General features: G+C 46.8%; 1 protein-coding gene and 1 pseudogene across 10 annotated transcripts in view; one reads left to right on the top strand and one right to left on the bottom strand.

Annotated features, from left to right (window-relative positions):
• The window catches only part of RNF8 (ring finger protein 8), a 32,422-nt gene extending 24,382 nt beyond the window's left edge, over positions 1-8,040 (top strand). For 3 of the 9 annotated variants that reach the window (XM_081044980.1, XM_081044982.1, XM_081044984.1), the window contains exons 8-9: positions 7,015-7,048; positions 7,197-8,040. In XM_081044980.1, the coding sequence (XP_080901106.1) occupies positions 7,015-7,048; positions 7,197-7,227 (65 nt within the window). In that variant the 3' untranslated portion in view covers positions 7,228-8,040. Of the gene's footprint in view, positions 1-6,303; positions 7,049-7,196 lie in introns of those variants that run through there. The other 6 variants (XM_081044981.1, XM_081044983.1, XM_081044985.1 and 3 more) reach the window with 3 other exon arrangements.
• Positions 8,041-8,332: 292 nt separating this feature from the next.
• On the bottom strand, positions 8,333-8,947 carry LOC308494577 (TM2 domain-containing protein 1-like; annotated as a pseudogene). The gene has a single exon. The product of its transcript is annotated as a TM2 domain-containing protein 1-like (transcript).
• Between the last annotated feature and the right edge of the window lie 10,212 nt (positions 8,948-19,159).

Below are 19,159 nucleotides of genomic sequence, written 5' to 3'. Positions count from 1 at the left end.
ATTCCGGCAGAATCCCATGGCTGTTCCTCTCCCCTTCCATCACTCCATAGCATTTACAGGAACACTATACTACGTACCGGGATAAAATGATAAATAAGACATCGTCTCAGCTCTCATAGCCCCCACCTCAATGGAGGAGGTAGGCAGGGAAGTGGGGCGTATGACAGGTTCCACAACAGGGTGCTAGGAAACTCCAGAGAAGAGGACGCTCAGTAGGCCTGGGCAGGTGGAGGTATGGGAGAAAGCTTCACGGAACAAGTGCCGTTTGAACTGGGTCTTACAGGTTCCCTAACGGGTAGCTTTCCAAGCAGAGGAATCAGCATTAGCAAAGTCAAGGCATGAGAAGTGGTGACTTGTTCCCAGCAGTGCCCCCTCGTCACCCAGGATGGAATGTCTGCGTGGCTGCCAGAGCGTCATGAGGACGTTGTGAATGCCTCCTGTTTTCTTCCCTCTGTCCTTTCAGAGAGGAGCAGTGACCTGGCAACCCAGATTTGACTACGGTCAGCCTTTGAGCTGAAGTGTGCTGGGTCTGTGTGGGGGTGGGAACACCCATGTACTTTCTCCCCCCAGCACACTGATTAGGTTTCTTCTTGCAAGTCCAACCCCCGTAAATGGCTTTACGCATATGCAGCGTAGGAAAGGGTAAGAAGAGCCCATGTCCTAAGTTCACCTCTGACTCCCCTGACACAGAGTTAGTTCTGCAGAGTAAATAATATCAAACCCCCCTTTTTCTCTCCAAAGGCTAAAGAGGGGTCCTCTCAGTCTTTCTGATAACAGGGAGCCTACCCAGGAAGCCAGTTGGGCCTCCCTGTTGCAGTCACTGGCTGGGGCAGTTCTGGCGCAGCCGCAGTTTCTGCAGTTATCACAGTGAGTGCAGCTTTGAGGTTTTCTCTAGTCAGACAGAAGGTTCTGAGGCCCGATTTAGGGAAACCTGTTCCAGAGCCATCGACAGCTTCACTGGTCTGCAGTGTGAGGTTTAGAAAATTCTCAGTTCACATAGCAGCCTTCCTTGCCAATTGAAAGCTAGTTTAATCCCCAGTGCATGGGAATTTTAAAAAGGACCAAACTTAAGATCTGGAAACTCGGATTGGCAAGCCTGTAATTGTCAGAGTTCCGATACTGCAGCAGGGCCGTTTTCTCCTGGTTGCTCTTATCACGAGCTCACAGAGGGAGACTTGCCTGTCTGGCAGCATGGGCCTCTGGTTCCACCTTGAGAGTCCCACGCCAGGCCTCCCTGGCTGGTGGTTGTCAAGGTCCATATCCCGTGGGAAGAGGAATGCCCCATGACTGATGAGGCACTGTATACAGAGACCAGAGTATGTAGAGGAGAGGACGAGAGGTTGGGATGCCAGGTCCTGTGTTGGAGAAAGGGCGCTCTGGAGCCGGGGCAGATAAGGAGCATCCCGTAAGCTCGTTGCGTGGGTGATTGTAACTCTGGGATGTTGATGTGAGAGTCTCCTGAAGGGAAGACGTTTATCCCCTATGGAGGCTCTCCCTCGGCAGCTGGCGAGGTGCTGGATGGAGCAGCCTCTCCTGTCAGCGGTTCCCCCGCCCCTGCTTGTTCTGTTCTTATTAAATGTCGGTTGGTTGACAAGTGTGTTAACATTCTTACTTTTAGCTTTCCCTAGGAGTTTCTTTGGCTTGTGCTTAGAAAAGAAGAAAGCAAGTTATCGAGCAATAAAATCTCGTTTGTACTTTAGAACAGTGATTTTCAACCCAGGACCTTTTGCAAACCATTCCGCAGCTCCCTTGATACTCTGTTATTGAACCGAGGCTACCAGTGGGACTGTGGCCTGGCCTTCAGGTGTGCCAAGCTGGGAGAACGGGTTACGGACCACAGCTTTCCAGAATCTGTGAGACAGGCTCTTCCAGAGGTGGCGGGTCTCTAGGAAGATTGGCCCCGGTGAGACCACATGGCTTGTGGTTCTACAGCTTCCTGTAGGCTTGGAGGAGGGTGATCCAGACACAGGACAGGAGAAACTGTCTGTCTCTGAAGAAAGTACCTGCCTGCCCACCTGGAAGCCTTTCCCTGACGCTGCCGTGGAAAGAAGCACGTGGGGACGGCAGCAGTAACTGTCTGGCAGGGCGACCTCCTCCAGGGAGAGTATTTGTTAGCAAGTGCTTTTAATCCAACCGGTCCTGCCCCTGGAGAATCAAGCGGGTCACGTGTATGAGGTCTTACATGGCTGCCTGGTCCAGGACACTTGTGTAAGGGGCAGTGGCTGTCAGCAAGGACAGCACGGGGTGGGGTGCCCCAGGCGTGCAGCCAGGTGGTGCATGACACTGGGCTCTAAAATTTTTGACTTTTAAAAATTGATGCTTTGCAAATTTGTCCTGGGATAGAAAATGAGCAGACTTACCACTAGAAGCTTTGTCTCTATAATCCCAAACCACTCTCCAATTTCTGCTCCTTGCCTTCCCTTCTTTTGTCTCATTGTTTTTCCTTGTCTTGTCTCTTAATCTATCTCCCCTGTTGCCCTGATTGGCATCTCAGATGCACCATGGGAAATGACAAGGGCAGTGCAGGAAGTGTTCGCTCTGTGGGGAGCGACTGTGATCTTAGAAGTCAGCTTCTAAGACGTTAATTGGAATATACGAGTAACAACCCCGGAAGTCTTAGACGCCGACTCTTGTTGACTCTAGTCCTTGGGGTTTCCGAGTAGTCCTTCCATCTGGAAGTCAAAAGCCTGCTCCTGGCTGGTGCTCTGTGGTGGACCGTCCTCTTCCCTTCAGAAGCTACCACCGTACTGCAGGCACCCGCAGAAGCTTGCACAGCTTAGGAAATCGGCCTTCCTAGATGTGATTATGATCCCCCAGTGCACCCCACATGCTCAGATGGCTGGATTTGAGGGAACCCTTCCATGCCAGGTGAAGAGATTCAGGGCTGACCTTTGACTACCTGCCCGCCGAGCCGGGATCTCTGGTGAGCCCCCACCATCGTGTACAGAAGGGGAAGACCAGCGCTTGCTGGCCATGGCTTCCCCACCAGGCTGGAGAGAAGGACCTGGAGGAGGAGCGTGAACACACTCAGAGCCTCAGGGGAAGTAAGTGAGCGGCCCCGCCAGCCCTGGGCATCCAGCAGCAGCCACTGCAGAGCACCTGATGTTTGCCACAGCAGAAGTTTCTCCTGGCTCTCAGAAATGGAACCTATCTTCCCACTTTATGATTTGCTTTCCAAACATACTTCTAGGAACTTCTTCTTGTGGAAGACCACTTGTGTAACTACAGAGTAGTGTCATTAACCAAAGCAGCTTCTTCTTGAGAGTTTCTTGATTCCTACACTTCACACTGGATGTACACAGAGCATTTTTAGAGCAAGCTCAAATACGTTGGTGTTGCAGATTTCTGTGCACTGATCATGGAGAGTGGCTGGGGTGTCACTGACCATGCCCCTTTCTCCCCCATAGAGTACCGTAGAGTAGGCTTCTCTGCATCAGCTGGATAGATACCCTTCCAGATGCCTGCTGATGGCTCCTTGGAAGTTCAATAAGACCACATGCCCCTGCGTCTGGCTAGGACTTCTGCTTGACTGCTTTCTGCTTTCCCACCCTGGAGAGCTGGGCCCTCTTTTAACCCTTGGTCCATGAAACTGAACCAGAACCAACCCCAAAGAAACACCCCCTACTTCCTTTCTCTGGGCCTTCCCTCCTTTTCAGTACCTACTAAGTGCCAAGAGCTGGGAATAAAAGTGTGTAGGCACGTGCAGCCCCTGCCCTCCTGGAACTTTCGGTCTAGATGCAGGGCCTGGGCTGCTTATAGTAAAGTGCTACAATAGGAGAGCTGGAAGATGATAGGTAAAGGTCAGGGAAGGCAGAGAAGGGAAGGGAAGGGAGGGAGGCAGGTGCATTATCGTTGGAGGGGCTGAAAGCAAGGGGCAGTGGGGTTTGAGGGCTGAAACAGGGCAGAGTAGCTGGCGTGTAGAGCGCTAGAGAGTGTTGAGCAGTGAGACTTCAAAAGCAGGCAGGACTGGCTCATGAAGGGTCTTCAAAATTGTGTTAAAGATTTGGCGTGGGGGCCGTGGGAAAACTATGGAAGGTTTTAAGCAGAGATGTGCCTGGTCATGTTTCTATTTGTCTGGATACGTTAATATGGCTGCAGTGAAAAGAAACGGTGAGGGGCACAAGAATAGGGGCAGCAGCCCTTGCCAGGGGTGATGGTGGCTGGGCTAGAGAAAGAGCAGTGCGGATGGAGAGAGCAGGCGGACTTGAACAGTGGTCTAGGGGTAGACTGCAGGTTTGGGGAACTGGGTTGCTGTGAGGAGCGAGGGAGCTCAGTGGAGGATTGCTCCCTGGCTTCTGTTGGGCAGCCGGGTGATGTGCCGTTTGTCAGGGAGACGAGTTCACTTAACACTGAAGTAGGCTGCGAGCACTGAGGACATCAGTGGGTCTGTTGAGTGGGTATTTGAATATATGGACCGGGAGCCCAGAGATACTAGAGCTGGGGATTCTCTGTGGGTGGTGAGAGCTAAAGGTCATGTCCCTGTCCCTGAGAAACAGCCACATTGAAGGGTGGGGAGCGGAAGAGGAGGACGCGATGAGGAGCCAGCAGAGAGATGGAAAAGGAGGGAAGTGGGGGATGGGCAACCAGACGTCCGCATGGTGGCTTTGAGCCTTGCCGACCACGCTCGTGTCTGGGCTGGCCCCTCATTACAGGCCAGACAGCTCCCTGTTATTTCTGTAAAACACCGGCGAGGGTGAAATTGTATTTGTTAGTGCGCTCTTGCTCCTCGATTTATAAACTTGAGGGCAGGGTTGTTTTTTTTAATCTGATTGTGTGTGGTATTGTCAGGGCTGGAGAGCGGTGGGTCTTCGGTAAATGCACATTTCTGAGTTGTGCAGTGAGGGGTCACCGGGGTGAAATGCTGCTGGGAAGATAAGGACGAAAGTTTGCCCTGGGGAAGTCGCACATGTGTGGGACATGGATGGCTTTTTCTAGTACAGGTTTGGGGGGACTGGTGGGGTCAGAAACTAGTTTTCAGTGAATTAGAGAGTGAGTATGAAGTGAGGGAGTAGAGAAGAGAAGAGTAAGAACAGATGAGTTCTTCAAGAAATTTCGCCACGACCAAGATGGTGGGAGCTGCACCCCGAGAAGGCTGTGGTTGGAGGAGGAAGTGGGGTAAAGGAATTTCTGTTTCGTTTTTTAAAGACACGAGATACTTGAGCATGTTCACTTGCTGTTTAGAGGGAGCCTTACAGAAGGAGATGCTGGGAAGCCAAGATAGGGATAAGAAACAGTTCTTAGGAAGGCTAGTGAGGGGAGAGAACGCAGAGCACAGATGGAGGAATTAGTCTTTAAAAGATGGAGGGCACATGCTGTTTCATAGAAGCATGTAATGCGGGAGGGTGGGCAAGGGAATTTGCTTGAGGGGAGTCAAAACAGTTTTTCTTGTGGCTTCTGCATTCTTCTGGGAGCCACTAGGTGAGGCCATTCCTGAGAGGAAGGGAGCCTCGCTTGGTTCTCAGCTCTCCAAGGCTGAAGGCATGCCCAGCTCCAGCCCCACCGCCTCAAAGGCTGCCCAGAAGCCGGAGAAAGTAACTTGAATCCTTTCGCCCTCTTGCTAAAGCGTTCCAGACCTCAGTCTCAGGGAAGAGGACAGTTTCCTTGGTGGCTTTATTGTGTCCTTAGTGTAGGCAGGACCCCTGCTTCCCCAGGATCAAGGAAGCAGAAGCTAACGGAAAAGACTGGAGGCCAGTCCATAGCACCTCCCCTCCCCCCCCACGCGGGAAGAACTCCCACGTGATTCCCTCCTTCCTTCAACAGATATTTATTTAGGGCCGGCTTTGTGCCAGTCACTGTTCTAGGTGCGAGGAATAGAAGAAGTGAAACTCTAGTAAGTTAGATGTGATTAGAACTATGGAGAAAAATAAAAGAAGAAAGGGGTCGGGAGTGGGGGAGAGAGTACTGGCACTTGTTGATCGGGTAGTCAAGGAAGGCATCACCTAGCAGTTAGTGTTTGAGGAAAGCTCTGAAGGCCGTGGCCGTGCTGCCCTCTGTGGAAAGTGCCCCATGCAGAGGGAATAGGAAGGAGGAACAGCAGGGAGGTCGGTGTGGCTGGAACAGTCCATGATGGAGAGAGGAGTCGGAGGTGTGGTCAGGAGATGGGGCCCAGGCCTTTGGAAGGACCTTGGCTTTAACTCTTACCTGGGAGGAGTGAGGAGCAGGCTCTGAGCAGAGCCGCCCGACCTGACCTCTCTTTGCTCTTCACCACGGCTGCCGTGTGGGGAAGACTGAGGGTGGCTACAGGGAGGCCAGAGAAGCCACACGCAGGCTCCTCTTTTATTTCTCTCTCCTTTCTCTCCAAAGCGAAGAGACTGTCCTGAAGACCGTGCTCCAAGGGCATTTAAAAGACTACCAGGCATGGGAGCTTGGGACGGCCTGGGAGAGTCTCTGTGGACTGATCTTGGGCCGCTCCGAGACAGAGCATGGGAGAACCATGTGGGACGGAAACTGACTTAGGAAGTCTTCCGTCGGGAGCCTTCCATGCTGGCCAGCCTGCGGCCACCGTTGTCTGAAGCACCACCGGTACTCACCACACCGACTGCTGCAGGGTACTTACGAGACTCTGCTTCACTACATGTTGAAGGGGTTACATAGTTCTGTTCTGTTTTTTAAGTTTATTGTTGTTTTTGTTACTGTGTTGGTACCTCAGAAGCACCTCTGTTGACATTTGTTTGGGACAGATTTGATGCGCCCCCATGGATGTCCCTGAAAGCTATAGCAGCCTCTGTTTGAGAGGATGGCATTACCTCTTTGTGAAAACAAGATATCATTTCCTGGAAATACAATATAAAACCTATCAGTTGCTCAGCTGGGCTTTGGTGTATTTATCTTCCTTCCTTTCCAGCTCCCAGAGAATCTCACAAGTAAACATTGGCAGCTCATAAATTGCAGTCAAGTGACTGTATCAGATGATAAACTCAAGTGAGTGCTGGCCTGAGAAGCCAAGCCCAGGGTCACGGCCGTGGCAGATGGGCTCTGTTAAGCCCCTAACTGTGTGTTTCCTTTCTATTCCAGAGGTGGGTCACTGCTTACCTGGTTCCAGGATGGGGTGAGTTACCTTCTTTCAGATGGAGTTTCAAAGTTGTTTCCAACACTATTTTACCCCGTGTCAGAAAACACGGGCAATGATTTTATGAGAACATGTGCTTTTTTTAACCAAACTAAAAGTCATCTCTCTTTTCCTGCCTCCTAAACAGAAAGAAAACTAGATTGGTGTTTAGGAGATAGAAGCTTAGGAAAACCTGCGGTGTCCTTGGTTATCGGTGATGACAATGAGGGACAAGACAGGAAGTTGAAGAGTAGTCATTTGAAACGCGGAGCTGTAATAGGACTGTGAACTGTATTCTGTCATTCAGTGATTTGCTTCCAGATGGGAAGGTATTTTCCTCTCCCTTTTTACTGCTTACTTGGAGAACCAGTCTTTGTAGTTGTTTATTTATACACCATGTGTTTTCATAAAGGATTGGAAACTATTGACTTGCCAACTTTTTAGAGATGGTAGCTTTTTTCCTTTTGGATTATACTGTGAAATTGGGATTCTGGAGTCCCTAGTCTTCATTTCTGTTTTTCTTCCCCGGGTAATGATCGGAATACTGGTGTGGTCAAGGAAGAAGTAAGTTAAACATAGATGACAATACTCTAAAAATACCTATCATACCACATCGACAGAAGAAAGAAAAGATCATTACCATCTTGATGTAATAAATCTCCTGTTTCTCCTATACATGTGTTTTGTTTCTGTGATTGCATGGGCATATATAAATTTTTATTTACTCATTTTTTAAAGTTTATGTATCAATTACTTTTAGAAGAGCACAGATACACATTTTTTGAATAGATACTATGATCACGTGGTTTGAAATCAAAAGGTACAAGAGGACTTAAAATGGAAAGCTTGTCAGTCTTGTCCCCAGGAGCCACTTCCCTGCACAGCAGTAATGTGTTAGCAGCCCTTCCAGTCAGCCTCTCTTTCTGTATAAGCACATACATGTGTGGTCTTTTGCACAAATGATAACAAGAAACATACTTTTCTCTACCTTCTTTTGGTGGTAGTTCCGTGTCAGTACCTAATTCTTCGTTACAGCTGCCTGTTACTCCATTGCAAGTTTGCACCATAATTTGTTTTTCCAGTCTGTTTGTCATCTAGCTTGCTTCAGGCCTTTAACTCTTTCTTTTTTTCATACAGCTCTCAAAGAAAGTCCTACTAAATGAATCTCATATACTTTTAACTAAAACAACAACAAAAAAAAATTATATAGAACCCACAAAGTGACATGTAAAGAAAGACAAAGGAAAATCTGGAAATCCACGTACGGGGAGTTCTCTCTTAAAATCAAGGAGGCTCAACTATGTTTCTTTTAAAAAATATGTGTGGACATAACTGTTTTTCTAAATGTTTAGTTAGTCTTATAAGTCTGGTTCCATAACAACCTATAATGTAACTACTTCCATCTGAAGGCCCAACAGTCTGCACTGAAACATTGAAATCAGTTAGGCTCCCACTTCCACAAAACCCTACAAATCAGTTAGGCTCCCACTTCCACAAAACCCTACAATGCGTAACTTCAGTAAACCCAAGGTCGAATGTCCAAGGTAAAATCAATCTGCTCCCAACCATCCAAGAAAAAGATAGTGCAGCCGCCACTTTGTATGAATAACCATTTACACTTTGATAAGACCCAGGCTTGAGAATATCAAATTCATTTCCAGTACAATATGTTTCATTGCCACTGAAATCCTTAAAAGTCATGTTGGGTGCTAGAAAACATACTAGTACATGAGCTGTATATTTGTACAGTTAACTGGTTCTTGTGTAACATTGTTTATTTTTTAGATATTTACAAACATACTGTCCCGCTTTGAGGTCCTCACACTTGTATCTCCTGCACCCATAGGGGTGGCAGCAAGCCTCCAAGGTCCCATGTGACTGATTCAAGCCACAGGACATGCTTATGGGATCTGTGCGTCCCACTTTTTACAAAACACTGCTGCAGTAAACACCCGTATCTATACTTCATTAGAGGAAAGCTCCTCAAAGAAGAACCATCTCGACTCAAAGAGCCTGAAGGCCGTCTGCAGAGACCGATCTCACTGACTGGCCGTCGTCTCCCTCAGCTGCTGGGCAGAGTGACTATAGCCTCTCCCTTCAGAACACCACATGCCTCTCAAATGTGCCACACAGGTTTAGAAAGGGAGCTTTTAAGCACAAGCTTAAAAATAAATAAATAAAAATTTTAAAATCAGGCTTGCTGGGTTTGAATCCCAGCCCTGCCATGTGTAACTATGTGACGTTGGGCAAGTTACTCAACCTTTCTGAGTGTTTCTTCATCTCTGAAATATCCTGATGTGTTACTGTGAGGCCTAAATAATTATTCTAGTTACTGCACTGCTCACAAACAAAAACCTGAGTGTTCTATTTTTAAGAGACACAAACCAAAAATTAACCAAAATTTTGCATTATTTCTCTGAGCTACAGTATGTTCTTTCCTGGGAGAGACAGCTGACATTAAACACCATCTACATTTTGCTTGCTTAGAAAAAGACATGGTAACTTTTCTGCCTTGCGGCAGCAAACCAGTATAGCTGAGCCCCACCACTGTGCAGCCCGGCTCTAATTAAAGGCATTTTCTCTACAACAGGGCTCCGAGAAACTGGGTAAAGAGTGTTTGTTTCAGATTCTGGCTTTATTAAGCAGATGAATGCAGCCAGCTAGCTCTGCAAAGCATTTTGCAGTGAGTGGCAGGTGTCCCATATCCATCTGATTATGTCAAACTAAAAAGGGCTCGCTGTGCTTCCAGGCTTGCTCCATTTCCGCAATCAGACTGCCAGGGCGGGGGACTTCGCCCTTTGTGGTTGGATAGCTGGTTACCTGTCTTGTTTCTCTTATTGGAAGCTGCTGTTTTTATAGAAAGATCTAAATCCCCTCATTACCTTCAGCCCTTCTCACTATTTTCTCTTATGTGAATAATCATCCAGGCAGTCGCCACAGCTGCATGAGTGCTTGGGATGGTCCACTCTTTCCAACTGCCAACTTCCTTTCCATAGCCAGACTCTGGTAAATCTTTGCACTTCTTATCTAAGGATAACCTAGGAACTCAGAGGTGTCGTAGGTTTAGGAGAAGGAACATCTAACTTGCATTGTGGTCTTAAGAAGAACCTAAGAAGATTAGGAGAATCCTGGAATCATTGTTCCTTGCCCAGAAATGCAAGCTTGTTTCCAGGTGCAGGACCTGACTTGAGCGGCAGGCTGCTATTGGTTCCAGTAGCCTAAGGCCTTGTCCGAACACCAGTTAACTTCTTTCAAACAAAGAAAACTTCCCACCTGGTCAACTTTTCCATCTTTTCCTCTAAATGGGAGTTGAGGCAATAGGAGTAGGGGCTCCTGGGGAGAAGATGGGGCCTCGTGTTGATGGTAAATAAATAATGAACTGTCTCGTGCAGCTGATTCTTCAGTTTAGAAGAGCATATGAATCCTAGGAAAGGGCTGGGCCCCAGGTAGGTGCTCAGTAAATACTCATGCTGTAATTCCTTCAGCTGCAGCATCCCCAAACAGTACCCACCGTGGGTTATCTGAGTTCATTAACCTCCAAGCAGTATTTCCTGCTTGCTGCTGCTGTACCAAAGTTGCTGTACCAAAGATTCCCACCTCAGATCCGATTTTCAGACCCGCTATTCCAGGTGTCCACTTCCCTTCTGGGTCTGAAGACTTCGATCTGGTGTGACTTTTTTGTTATTCAGTGGCCAAATTCGGAATTCTCCGCTGTATTTCCAATAAGTTCAATTCAGCAATAGTTATTGGATACCCATTTTTTACTAGGCACTGCTCTAGGTGTTTAGGGTATGGCACTGAACAAAAACTAGGGTGTTGTGAACCTACGTTCTAGTAAGGGGTCAATCTAGTAAGATTCTGTGGGAGTGGTTTAGCCACGTGTCCTCCCATCCCCAGACTCCAGGCAGAGAGCCTGCAGGCTATACTGGGCTCACACCGAGACAGAAAGCTGGCGTTTCACACCTCCAAGACCTGGGTTGCCATAGCTTTCTCAGTGTGCTTCTCCTTTTACCTCCCCTTAGAATATAGGGGCCCACTCGTTGCAGATCATGCTCTCCTGGGCCTCTACCTAGCTCTAGCCAGGGGGCTTCAAGGGCATCTCTGAGGCAAGTGTGGGTCCTTAGCATGGAGGACAGGCCCTGAGGACCCCCTCAGCCTACCAAGAACACTACTCCTGTGCAGGCAGGCACCCAGGAGACCACTGAGGGAGCCTCAGGAGACACTGCTTGGTAGGCATAGCCAAGTTTCCAAAGTGAATATTGACACCAAACGTCAAGTGGTGATGGATGGGACTGGAAAGGTTTTCAGGCCATGTGCCTCTGAGTTTATGCCTAGCGATGAGAGGACCATGTTGGGAGTATTTACACCATGCAAATTGGCAAGTGCCACAAATCAGAGAATTTCCCCCCTGGATAGTCAGTTAAACATTTAGTTAAACATCTTCCCACATGGTTGATTCCTGAGGCCTTCTGACCCCAGGTCTTCCCAGTTTCTCCTGAGAAAGGCCAAAGGTGCTGTCTCCTTCCTGGTGCCTGGAATTGCCCCAGGGTGGTAGTGGTGCCACTGCAGAGGCCGAACGGCCCTTTCCACTGCTCTAGGCCACCTTTGGAATCACTAACAACTTTAGAATTCCCAGTTTCTCAACAAAATCCCATCAATCCCATAACCACTAGGGCCCAGACCTAATCCCAGAGGCCCAGGGAGAAGGCAGATGCCATGCTACCCCAGCATCCGCCATTTCCTTCCTCAGTGACCTGACTTCTCAGCCACGAGTATAGACAGGCACTTGGCCGAGTGGGTAGAGCATGGGGATGTAACCAGCAGCAGTAGAGAGCCTCAGTGCCCAGCACGGCCAGTCGGTGGGCCCCATTTTACTTCCTCAAGCTGTCTTCCTACAAGAGTCCTTTAATGGAGGTGGGAAACCCCTGGCTAGGGCATGGGACATTTCTCCAAGGCTGGAGCTTTAGTGCCGGATGGTGTGAACTGTATGTCACCCTGAGCTCCATGAATCTGGATATTAGCCCTCCCTCCCCTGGGATAGCAGGTTCTCCCCCCACAAGCCAGCTCTGGTGTCTTCCAACATGGACACAGGGTGTCTTGGGTAGCATCCTTCTGATGGGGAAAAGTCCCTCCCAGGTATGCTGTGACCTGGGAACTGGCAGCTGCCCTTGACTCAAAGGCCACGAGGTAGGACTGGAGACCTGACCTCATAATTGTTACCAGCACTTTAGAAGAATGAACTCTTCTACCAACCCTGTTACAATTCCTTTTCAAAGATGAAAAAATGGAGGCAATGAGACCGCACCAATTGGTGGAAGTGGAGAAAATGAGGCTGAGCGAGTGATCAGGCCCTATTATGGAGTTAGGGTCTTAGCCTAAGAACAGTGAGAAGCCATCGAAGGTCTTGAGTAGGGAGGAACGACATTTTCCTCTGTTTGGGGAAATCTCTCCAGTTGCCATATGGAAGTGGGTTAGACGGGGGAGGACATGGGGATCCCGGAAGAACACTTAAGCAATTGCAATAATCCAAGCAAGAGGTTAGATTGCCTGAATTAAGGCACTGGCAAGTGGGGGTGCAGGGAAGCGGAGGATGTGTTCAGCAGGTGTACTGAGCAAGACTGATTGGATGTGGACGTGAGGAAGAGCCTGGAGTTAAGGGTGACCACGAGGTTTCTGCCGTAAACAGTGATCTCAGTGATAGTGTTCACTGAAATACCTCAGGAGGAGGAAAAGGTTGTAGGGAAGGTGAGGGCAAGCATGAATTCTGTTTGCCGATTGTTGAGTTTGAAAATGCCAAAAAAAATTGCACGGAGTGGCTATGTATGCTAATTGGTACACTCCCCTCCACTGTCCACACAAATTTTCATTTTCCTCAGTGTCTTCCATGGCAATGGCTGGAGGTCATGAAAGCAGTCCCAGATAGCTTTCAGGAATTCAGCTGTCAATCGATGGACTTGAGAATTTACTCTTCCACAATGCCCAAAGGCAAATTGTCACATTGTTAAGTGCCACATGATATCAGACCCATATCCATTCCAACGTCCACAATTGCTTATCAAGATACACATTTGCTAACTGGGAGAGCATAAGTGCTGGAGCAGGAGAGTTATTGATTCAAGACCTCTCACAGACAATTGTTGAAAACATCCCTGTGTGACGTATACTCAAGTGAGCATTGTGGTTGACATTTGTGACAAAAAGAAATACCCCATCAAGTGGTCTTACGAAATTGCTGCCCACATCAGTCCATGAGGTGGCTACTGCTCTGGGACAGAGGACGTGGTGTCTGTCACTCACAAGGATTTCAGGCTTCTTGACAATGAGCTGAGAGTTCAGAGGTGAGACCTGGGCTGGCGATACAAAAAGATATATAGATGGTCATTGGGGTAAGGAGAGAGTAAGACAGAGTAAAATCCCCTAGGGGGAATAGGCTAAAGGGAAAATTATCCAAGACAACCTTGAGGCTTACTGACATTTAAAAGGAGAAGGCTTCAGAGGCTAAGGAAGGGTAGGAGCAAGAGGGAGGAGAAATAATTGATGCTATATCTCAGGGCAAATGTGATAGTTCATTTTAGGTCAACTTGATGGCCACGAGGTGCTCCAATACTTGGTCAGACATTACTGTGGAAGTGTCTGTGAGGGTGTTTCTGGAGGAGATTACATCTGCACCAGTGGACTGAGTAAAGCAGATGGCCCTCCCCAATGTGGGCAGGCTCCATCCAATCAGCTGAAGACCCTCTGGTCATTCAGAGGCAATTTCCTCCTGCCTGACTTCCTTGAGCTGGGACATCATTTTTATCCTGCCTTCAGATTCAGACTGAAACACCAGCGTTTTGGGGGTCTCTAGCCTGTAGACCTTCATGTGGACAACTATACCATCAGCTCTCCCAGTGTCTCCAGTTTGCTGACTGCAGATCTTGGGTCTTGTCAGGCACTAAAATCATGTGAGCCAATTCTTTATTATCTATCTAATCTATCTAATCTATCTATCTGCCATCATCTATCTACCTTTGTTGGTTCTGTCTTTCTGGAGAACCCTAATACAGCAAGGCAATATTTCAAGTATTAGGAAGTGGTTTGACTGGACCACTGGTTGCTGTTTGGTTAAGACAAGAACTAAAAATATCAGTGGGTTTAATAGCCAGGAGGTCATTGGAAGAGCAGGTTTAGTGGCATAGTGGGGACAAAGCAACCATTGTCCTGCATCAAGAAGTGAGTGAGAAATATGGACTTGTTATATTTCAGGAGGAGAGGGGAAGGGATATAAATGGAGAGAAGATCTGAAAATATGGTAGAGGGAAGTTGAAGGATTTTTTTCTGTTCTATAAAATTGGAAAGGTTCTCATGAAACTGAAGTGAGAGAAAATTGGTTGGGATCAGAGGTTGGAAGAAGGTGGAGAAGGTGTAAAATAGCTACTGCAGAGAACAGGAGAGAGGTCACTAGGAAAACACAGGATTGCTGAAACACAGAGGGCTGCTTGGGGGCGTGGATAACTTCTGGCACCAGTAGGCACTGTTGTGTGGTTTTCCCTGGCACAGCTCGGCTACCTGTGTCTGGAGAGAATCTAGTTGGATGGACCCAGGGTGGGATTTGGGTAAGGGGGTGCCATGGGGATGAAGAGGGATGGAAGTGATGGAACTTGGATTCCAGGCTGGTTAGGGCAGAAAATGAAGACAGGAAGCAGGTGATAAGTGGAAAGTAGATGAGTCCAGGACCTGGAGGGGGTAAGTGCAGGGTCAAAGCACAACATCTAAAGGAGAGAGCCGGAAGTCAGAGAACTGCTGCATATGTTTAGTATTTAAAGACTGGAACAGTTCTACAAGCAAACATGGATGTCCTCATCTTCATGCTCATCCCAAAATAAAACGATGGGCTTTGCCTCGTGAGCACTCTACTTCATGAAAATAATCTTGGATGTTCTTCTTACATATATATATTGAATTCCTATATGTATGAATGCACTGCTCCTGTGGGTATTCTTTTTATAGGTATATTAATTTAAAATATTATTCAATAATATATAGATCAGAACTCTTTATTTTTGAGAATATATTCTTAATACATACCTCTTAATCTCTCATTCTTTCTCCCTTAGTCTCCAGCTGCAACAGTAGGAACAAATTGAGCATTATTTTAAAATGTTGTTGCAAAAATCTTTGGTTCCTGTCTTTGTCCTGCAATTGTCCCACTTACATTTGTCCTTCTTTTTGACTATCCAGCACCTGAACTACTTTCTTATTTTTAACTAGTCCCCTTCCTAATGAAGCAAAGCCCAACTGCCCCCAAAGACTCTGAAAATACCCAGTACTCGTTTTCCCACAATCCCTGGCCACTAGAGCTGTGTACATGACAAGGATCCATTAATTAGGAACACTCAAGCTATGAACTAAAAGTGTGATGCAAAGAAGTCAGGAGCAGCAGAATAATGGCTCTGTGAGGACAGTGGCTGATGAGTTCAGTTTCAGAGGAAGTCGTGGCAGTGGTGCGCACAGCATTGTCCATGGTCAAGGGTATTTGCCATGAAAGCTTTGGTGTGTGTGCCCAGGTGCCGGGGCAGTGGTGACTTCACCACACTTGTCCTATAGTACAATTTGGAACATTATTCCTGGCCATATAGCTTCCAAATCTTTTTCTTATATGTCCTGTTAATCATTTCAGTATATTCCTTTTCTAATTAATGTACCCAGCATCCATTTCTGTTGCGTACATCCAAGTCAGCAGGCTGATAAAAGCTGGTTCAGCTTTGCCTCAGTTCTGTGAGCTAGCCTTCCAAAACGTTTTCTTTTGGTTTGAGTTAGCAGCATCAGGTTCCATTGCTTGTATAGGTAGCAAATATGAAAAGAATATAAACTGCAGATCTACCTTTTACTTACTCTGTGAACTTCAGCCAGTTACTCAACCTCTGTGAGCTTCGGTTACCTCCTCTAACAGATAAGAGAGCACTTCCCACTCTGACCTGCTCAAGTTATAGAGTCTGGCTGACCCCCTCAAAGGTCTCAGCTGAGTAATGAGGGACAGGTTGAACTTCTGACTGATGATCCCGCCAAAGGTTCTCTCTTAAGTTTGTAGCTTTCTAAAGTAAATGGGTTTATCACCTCTTGTCTTCCACCCATTCTCTTCCTTTCACAATCTCTGGGTGAGACTGCGACAGTAGATGTTCCAGAAGCTAAAGATGGTGAAAGACAAGAGGGAATGAAAGGAGCTCCCTAAAAGCTCAGAGAATAGAGATTAGCACATCCTCAACTTCACCTTCTTGAAGATAACCCGTCTTACAAGGAGCTTCCTCAGAGCACACGTACCACACACTTTGGAAGCCAAGACCTGGGACAGGGTGCAGGAATGCTCAGGCCTTCCTCCTCCTTCTCAAAATCTTTCAGTACTCTAAATAAGCCCAGGGTCTTTGGTCTTTCCCTCTCCAATCTATTTTCCACACCTTATCCCAAGGTGGCTTTTTGAAACATACAGGAAATCATGTCTCAGCCACCTATGTTTTAGCTTGAGTTATGGGCAAATGATTTAAAATTTCCAACCCCGGGCTGGCCCGGTGGCTCAGGCGCTTGGAGCTCCATGCTCCTAACGTCGAAGGCTGCTGGTTCGATTCCCACATGGGCCAGTGGGCTCTCAACCACAAGGTTGCCGGTTCAATTCCTCAACTCCTGCAAGGGATGGTGGGCTGCACCCCCTGCAACTAGCAACGGCAACTGGACCTGGAGCTTAACTGTACCCTCCACAACCAAGATTGAAAGGACAACAACTTGACTTGGAAAAAGTTTTGGAAATACACACTGTTCCCCAATAAAGTCCTGTTCCCCTTCCCCAATTAAAAAAAAAAAACTTTAAAAAAATATTCCAAACCTCAGTTTTCTCATCTGTAAAATGGGGATGATAATACCTACCTCATGGAGGTTGTGAAGATTAAATGAAACTAGCATAGTGCCTGGCACATGGCAAGAGCTCACCGAGTGTTAGATATTGCTATTATCACCATATTGCTATTTCAGAGAACTTAGATGTCTGTGTTGCAAAATAACCATGTAGTCTAGTGGTCATGAGCTTTGGCTGGGGAGTCAGACACACCTGGGTTTGAATACCAGCTCTACCTTTACTATACATATGAGCTTGGGCAAGTTGACTAATTGATCTTCTGATTTCCTTTCCATAAAAAGAAGATATTAAAATCTTCCCTCCTGGGTTTTGTTAGGGTGAAATGAGATAATGTATGTACATCAACTTATGTTAGACTAACACAGGGCCCTAAAGAAACCATTTTTCCCCCACATGAAAGAAGCTGGAGCCTGCCTGGTGGCTCAGGTGATTGGAGCGCTGTGCTCCTAAACACAGGTCGCCGGTTTGATTCCCACATGGGCCAGTGAGCTGCGCCCTCTACAGTTAAGATTATGAACAAAAGCTCTCCCTGGATCTGGGCTGCCGTGAGCAGCCAGACGTTGGCATGAGCTGCTGTGTCCCACCACGGGCTACCGTGTGCAGCCATGAGCGGCCAATGGCCAGCATGAGTGGCCAGCAGCTGGTGAGAGCTGCCGTGAGTTGCTGTGAGAGGCGACCAACTGCCTCAGCCAGGGGGAGCGCAAGGCTCATAATACCAGCATGGGCCAGGGAGCTCTGTCCTACACAACTAGGCTGAGAAGACAATGGCTTGAACTGGAGTTGCGGGGGGGGGGGGGCAGAAAAAGGGGAAGAAAAAAAAAAGCTGAAAGGAGGCTCTATTGTTATTAAGGACTCAGGCTCTTTCTTTCTCTTTCACCATCCTTAGTGGTTGCTTGATAATCCAAGACAGCAACTACCTGGGAAATTTTTAAGACTTCCCAGTAGTTCAGTCCAACAACTTCTACTTATGCTTCATTGGCCAGGACATAGTATATGGTAACATCTAGCTGCAAGGGATGCTGGAATTGTAGTTTTTCAGTTAGACAAATTGCCACCCATAATGAAATAGAGTTCATCAAATAAGTGAGGCTTCTGCCAACAGCTACATGAGAGTTTGGAAGTGGATCTTCCAGCCCAGTCAAACCTTTAGATGGCTATGGTCCTGGCCAACAGCTTGACTTCAACCTCATGAGAAATCCTGAGCCAGTACCAGTGGGATAAGCTACTTCCAGATTCCTGACCCTCAAAAATTGTGTGAGATAACAGGCGTTGTTTTAAACTACAAAGCTTGGGGGAGATTTGTTATGCAACAATAGATAATACAGTAGGCAACAAACTCCAGTAATATTAGTATATGTGACTTTGTCACTAACAGTAACCATAGCTATTTTCATATCACATGAAAATTGCTGTAGATATTTTAAAATATTATTTCTATTCAAAATTACTTAAAATTACAGTATTGTTAGATCTACAGCTAGATAATACATGATTATAGTCTTCTATGTACTTAACCTTTGTGTGATGTAGCTGGCCAGCCATTGGAAAACTCTGCACCTAGTAATTGATGTTTTTCTCACATTGATAACTCAGATATCTTTGTTGTTTTCCAAGAATTTCTATCAAAAATTGTTTGTTGATCAAACAAACAAAGATGTGCGTTGTTTCCGTTGTTGGTTCGTTTTACAAATCAACAGTTCAAATGAGAATTCTTAACTCTCAATAAGGCAGCTTGACCTTTTGTAACATGAACAAGTGTGCAGTCTAGAAGTGTGGGCTAGGCAGTTTCAAGCATACCTAATGGTTAGGTAACTGTTACAGGATATTATTTACGGTAATTTATTATTTCTCACACATGATACAAGTTTATTTCTCACACGATAGTGTTACAAGTTCTGTGAGAAGCGAGGTTCGTTTCTTTTACTTTTCCCCTTAATCTTCCTCTTTGTATGTTATCTGTGTTTGGAAGTAAAGGCATGAACACTCAATAGGTTGTACAGGTGGCATTTGTGTGTTATTTTTCCTTGGAAAATAATGAGCATTTAAAATAAGAAAACTGGAGATCCAAAATAGTGGAGTAGATTAGATGAACATTGTGCTTGCCTCCTCCTGTGACCACATTAAAAGTACAACTAAATTATAGAACAATCAACCTGGAGAACTATCTGAAGTTTAGCTGAACAGAAGTCCTATAACTAAGGATATAAAGAAGAAGCCACATTGAG

The sequence above is a fragment of the Rhinolophus hipposideros genome, assembly GCF_964194185.1.
Source record: "Rhinolophus hipposideros genome assembly, chromosome: 3".
Classification (NCBI taxonomy): domain Eukaryota; kingdom Metazoa; phylum Chordata; class Mammalia; order Chiroptera; family Rhinolophidae; genus Rhinolophus; species Rhinolophus hipposideros.
Note: the sequence above shows the minus strand (reverse complement) of the source record. Positions and strands in the feature narration are given on the sequence as shown.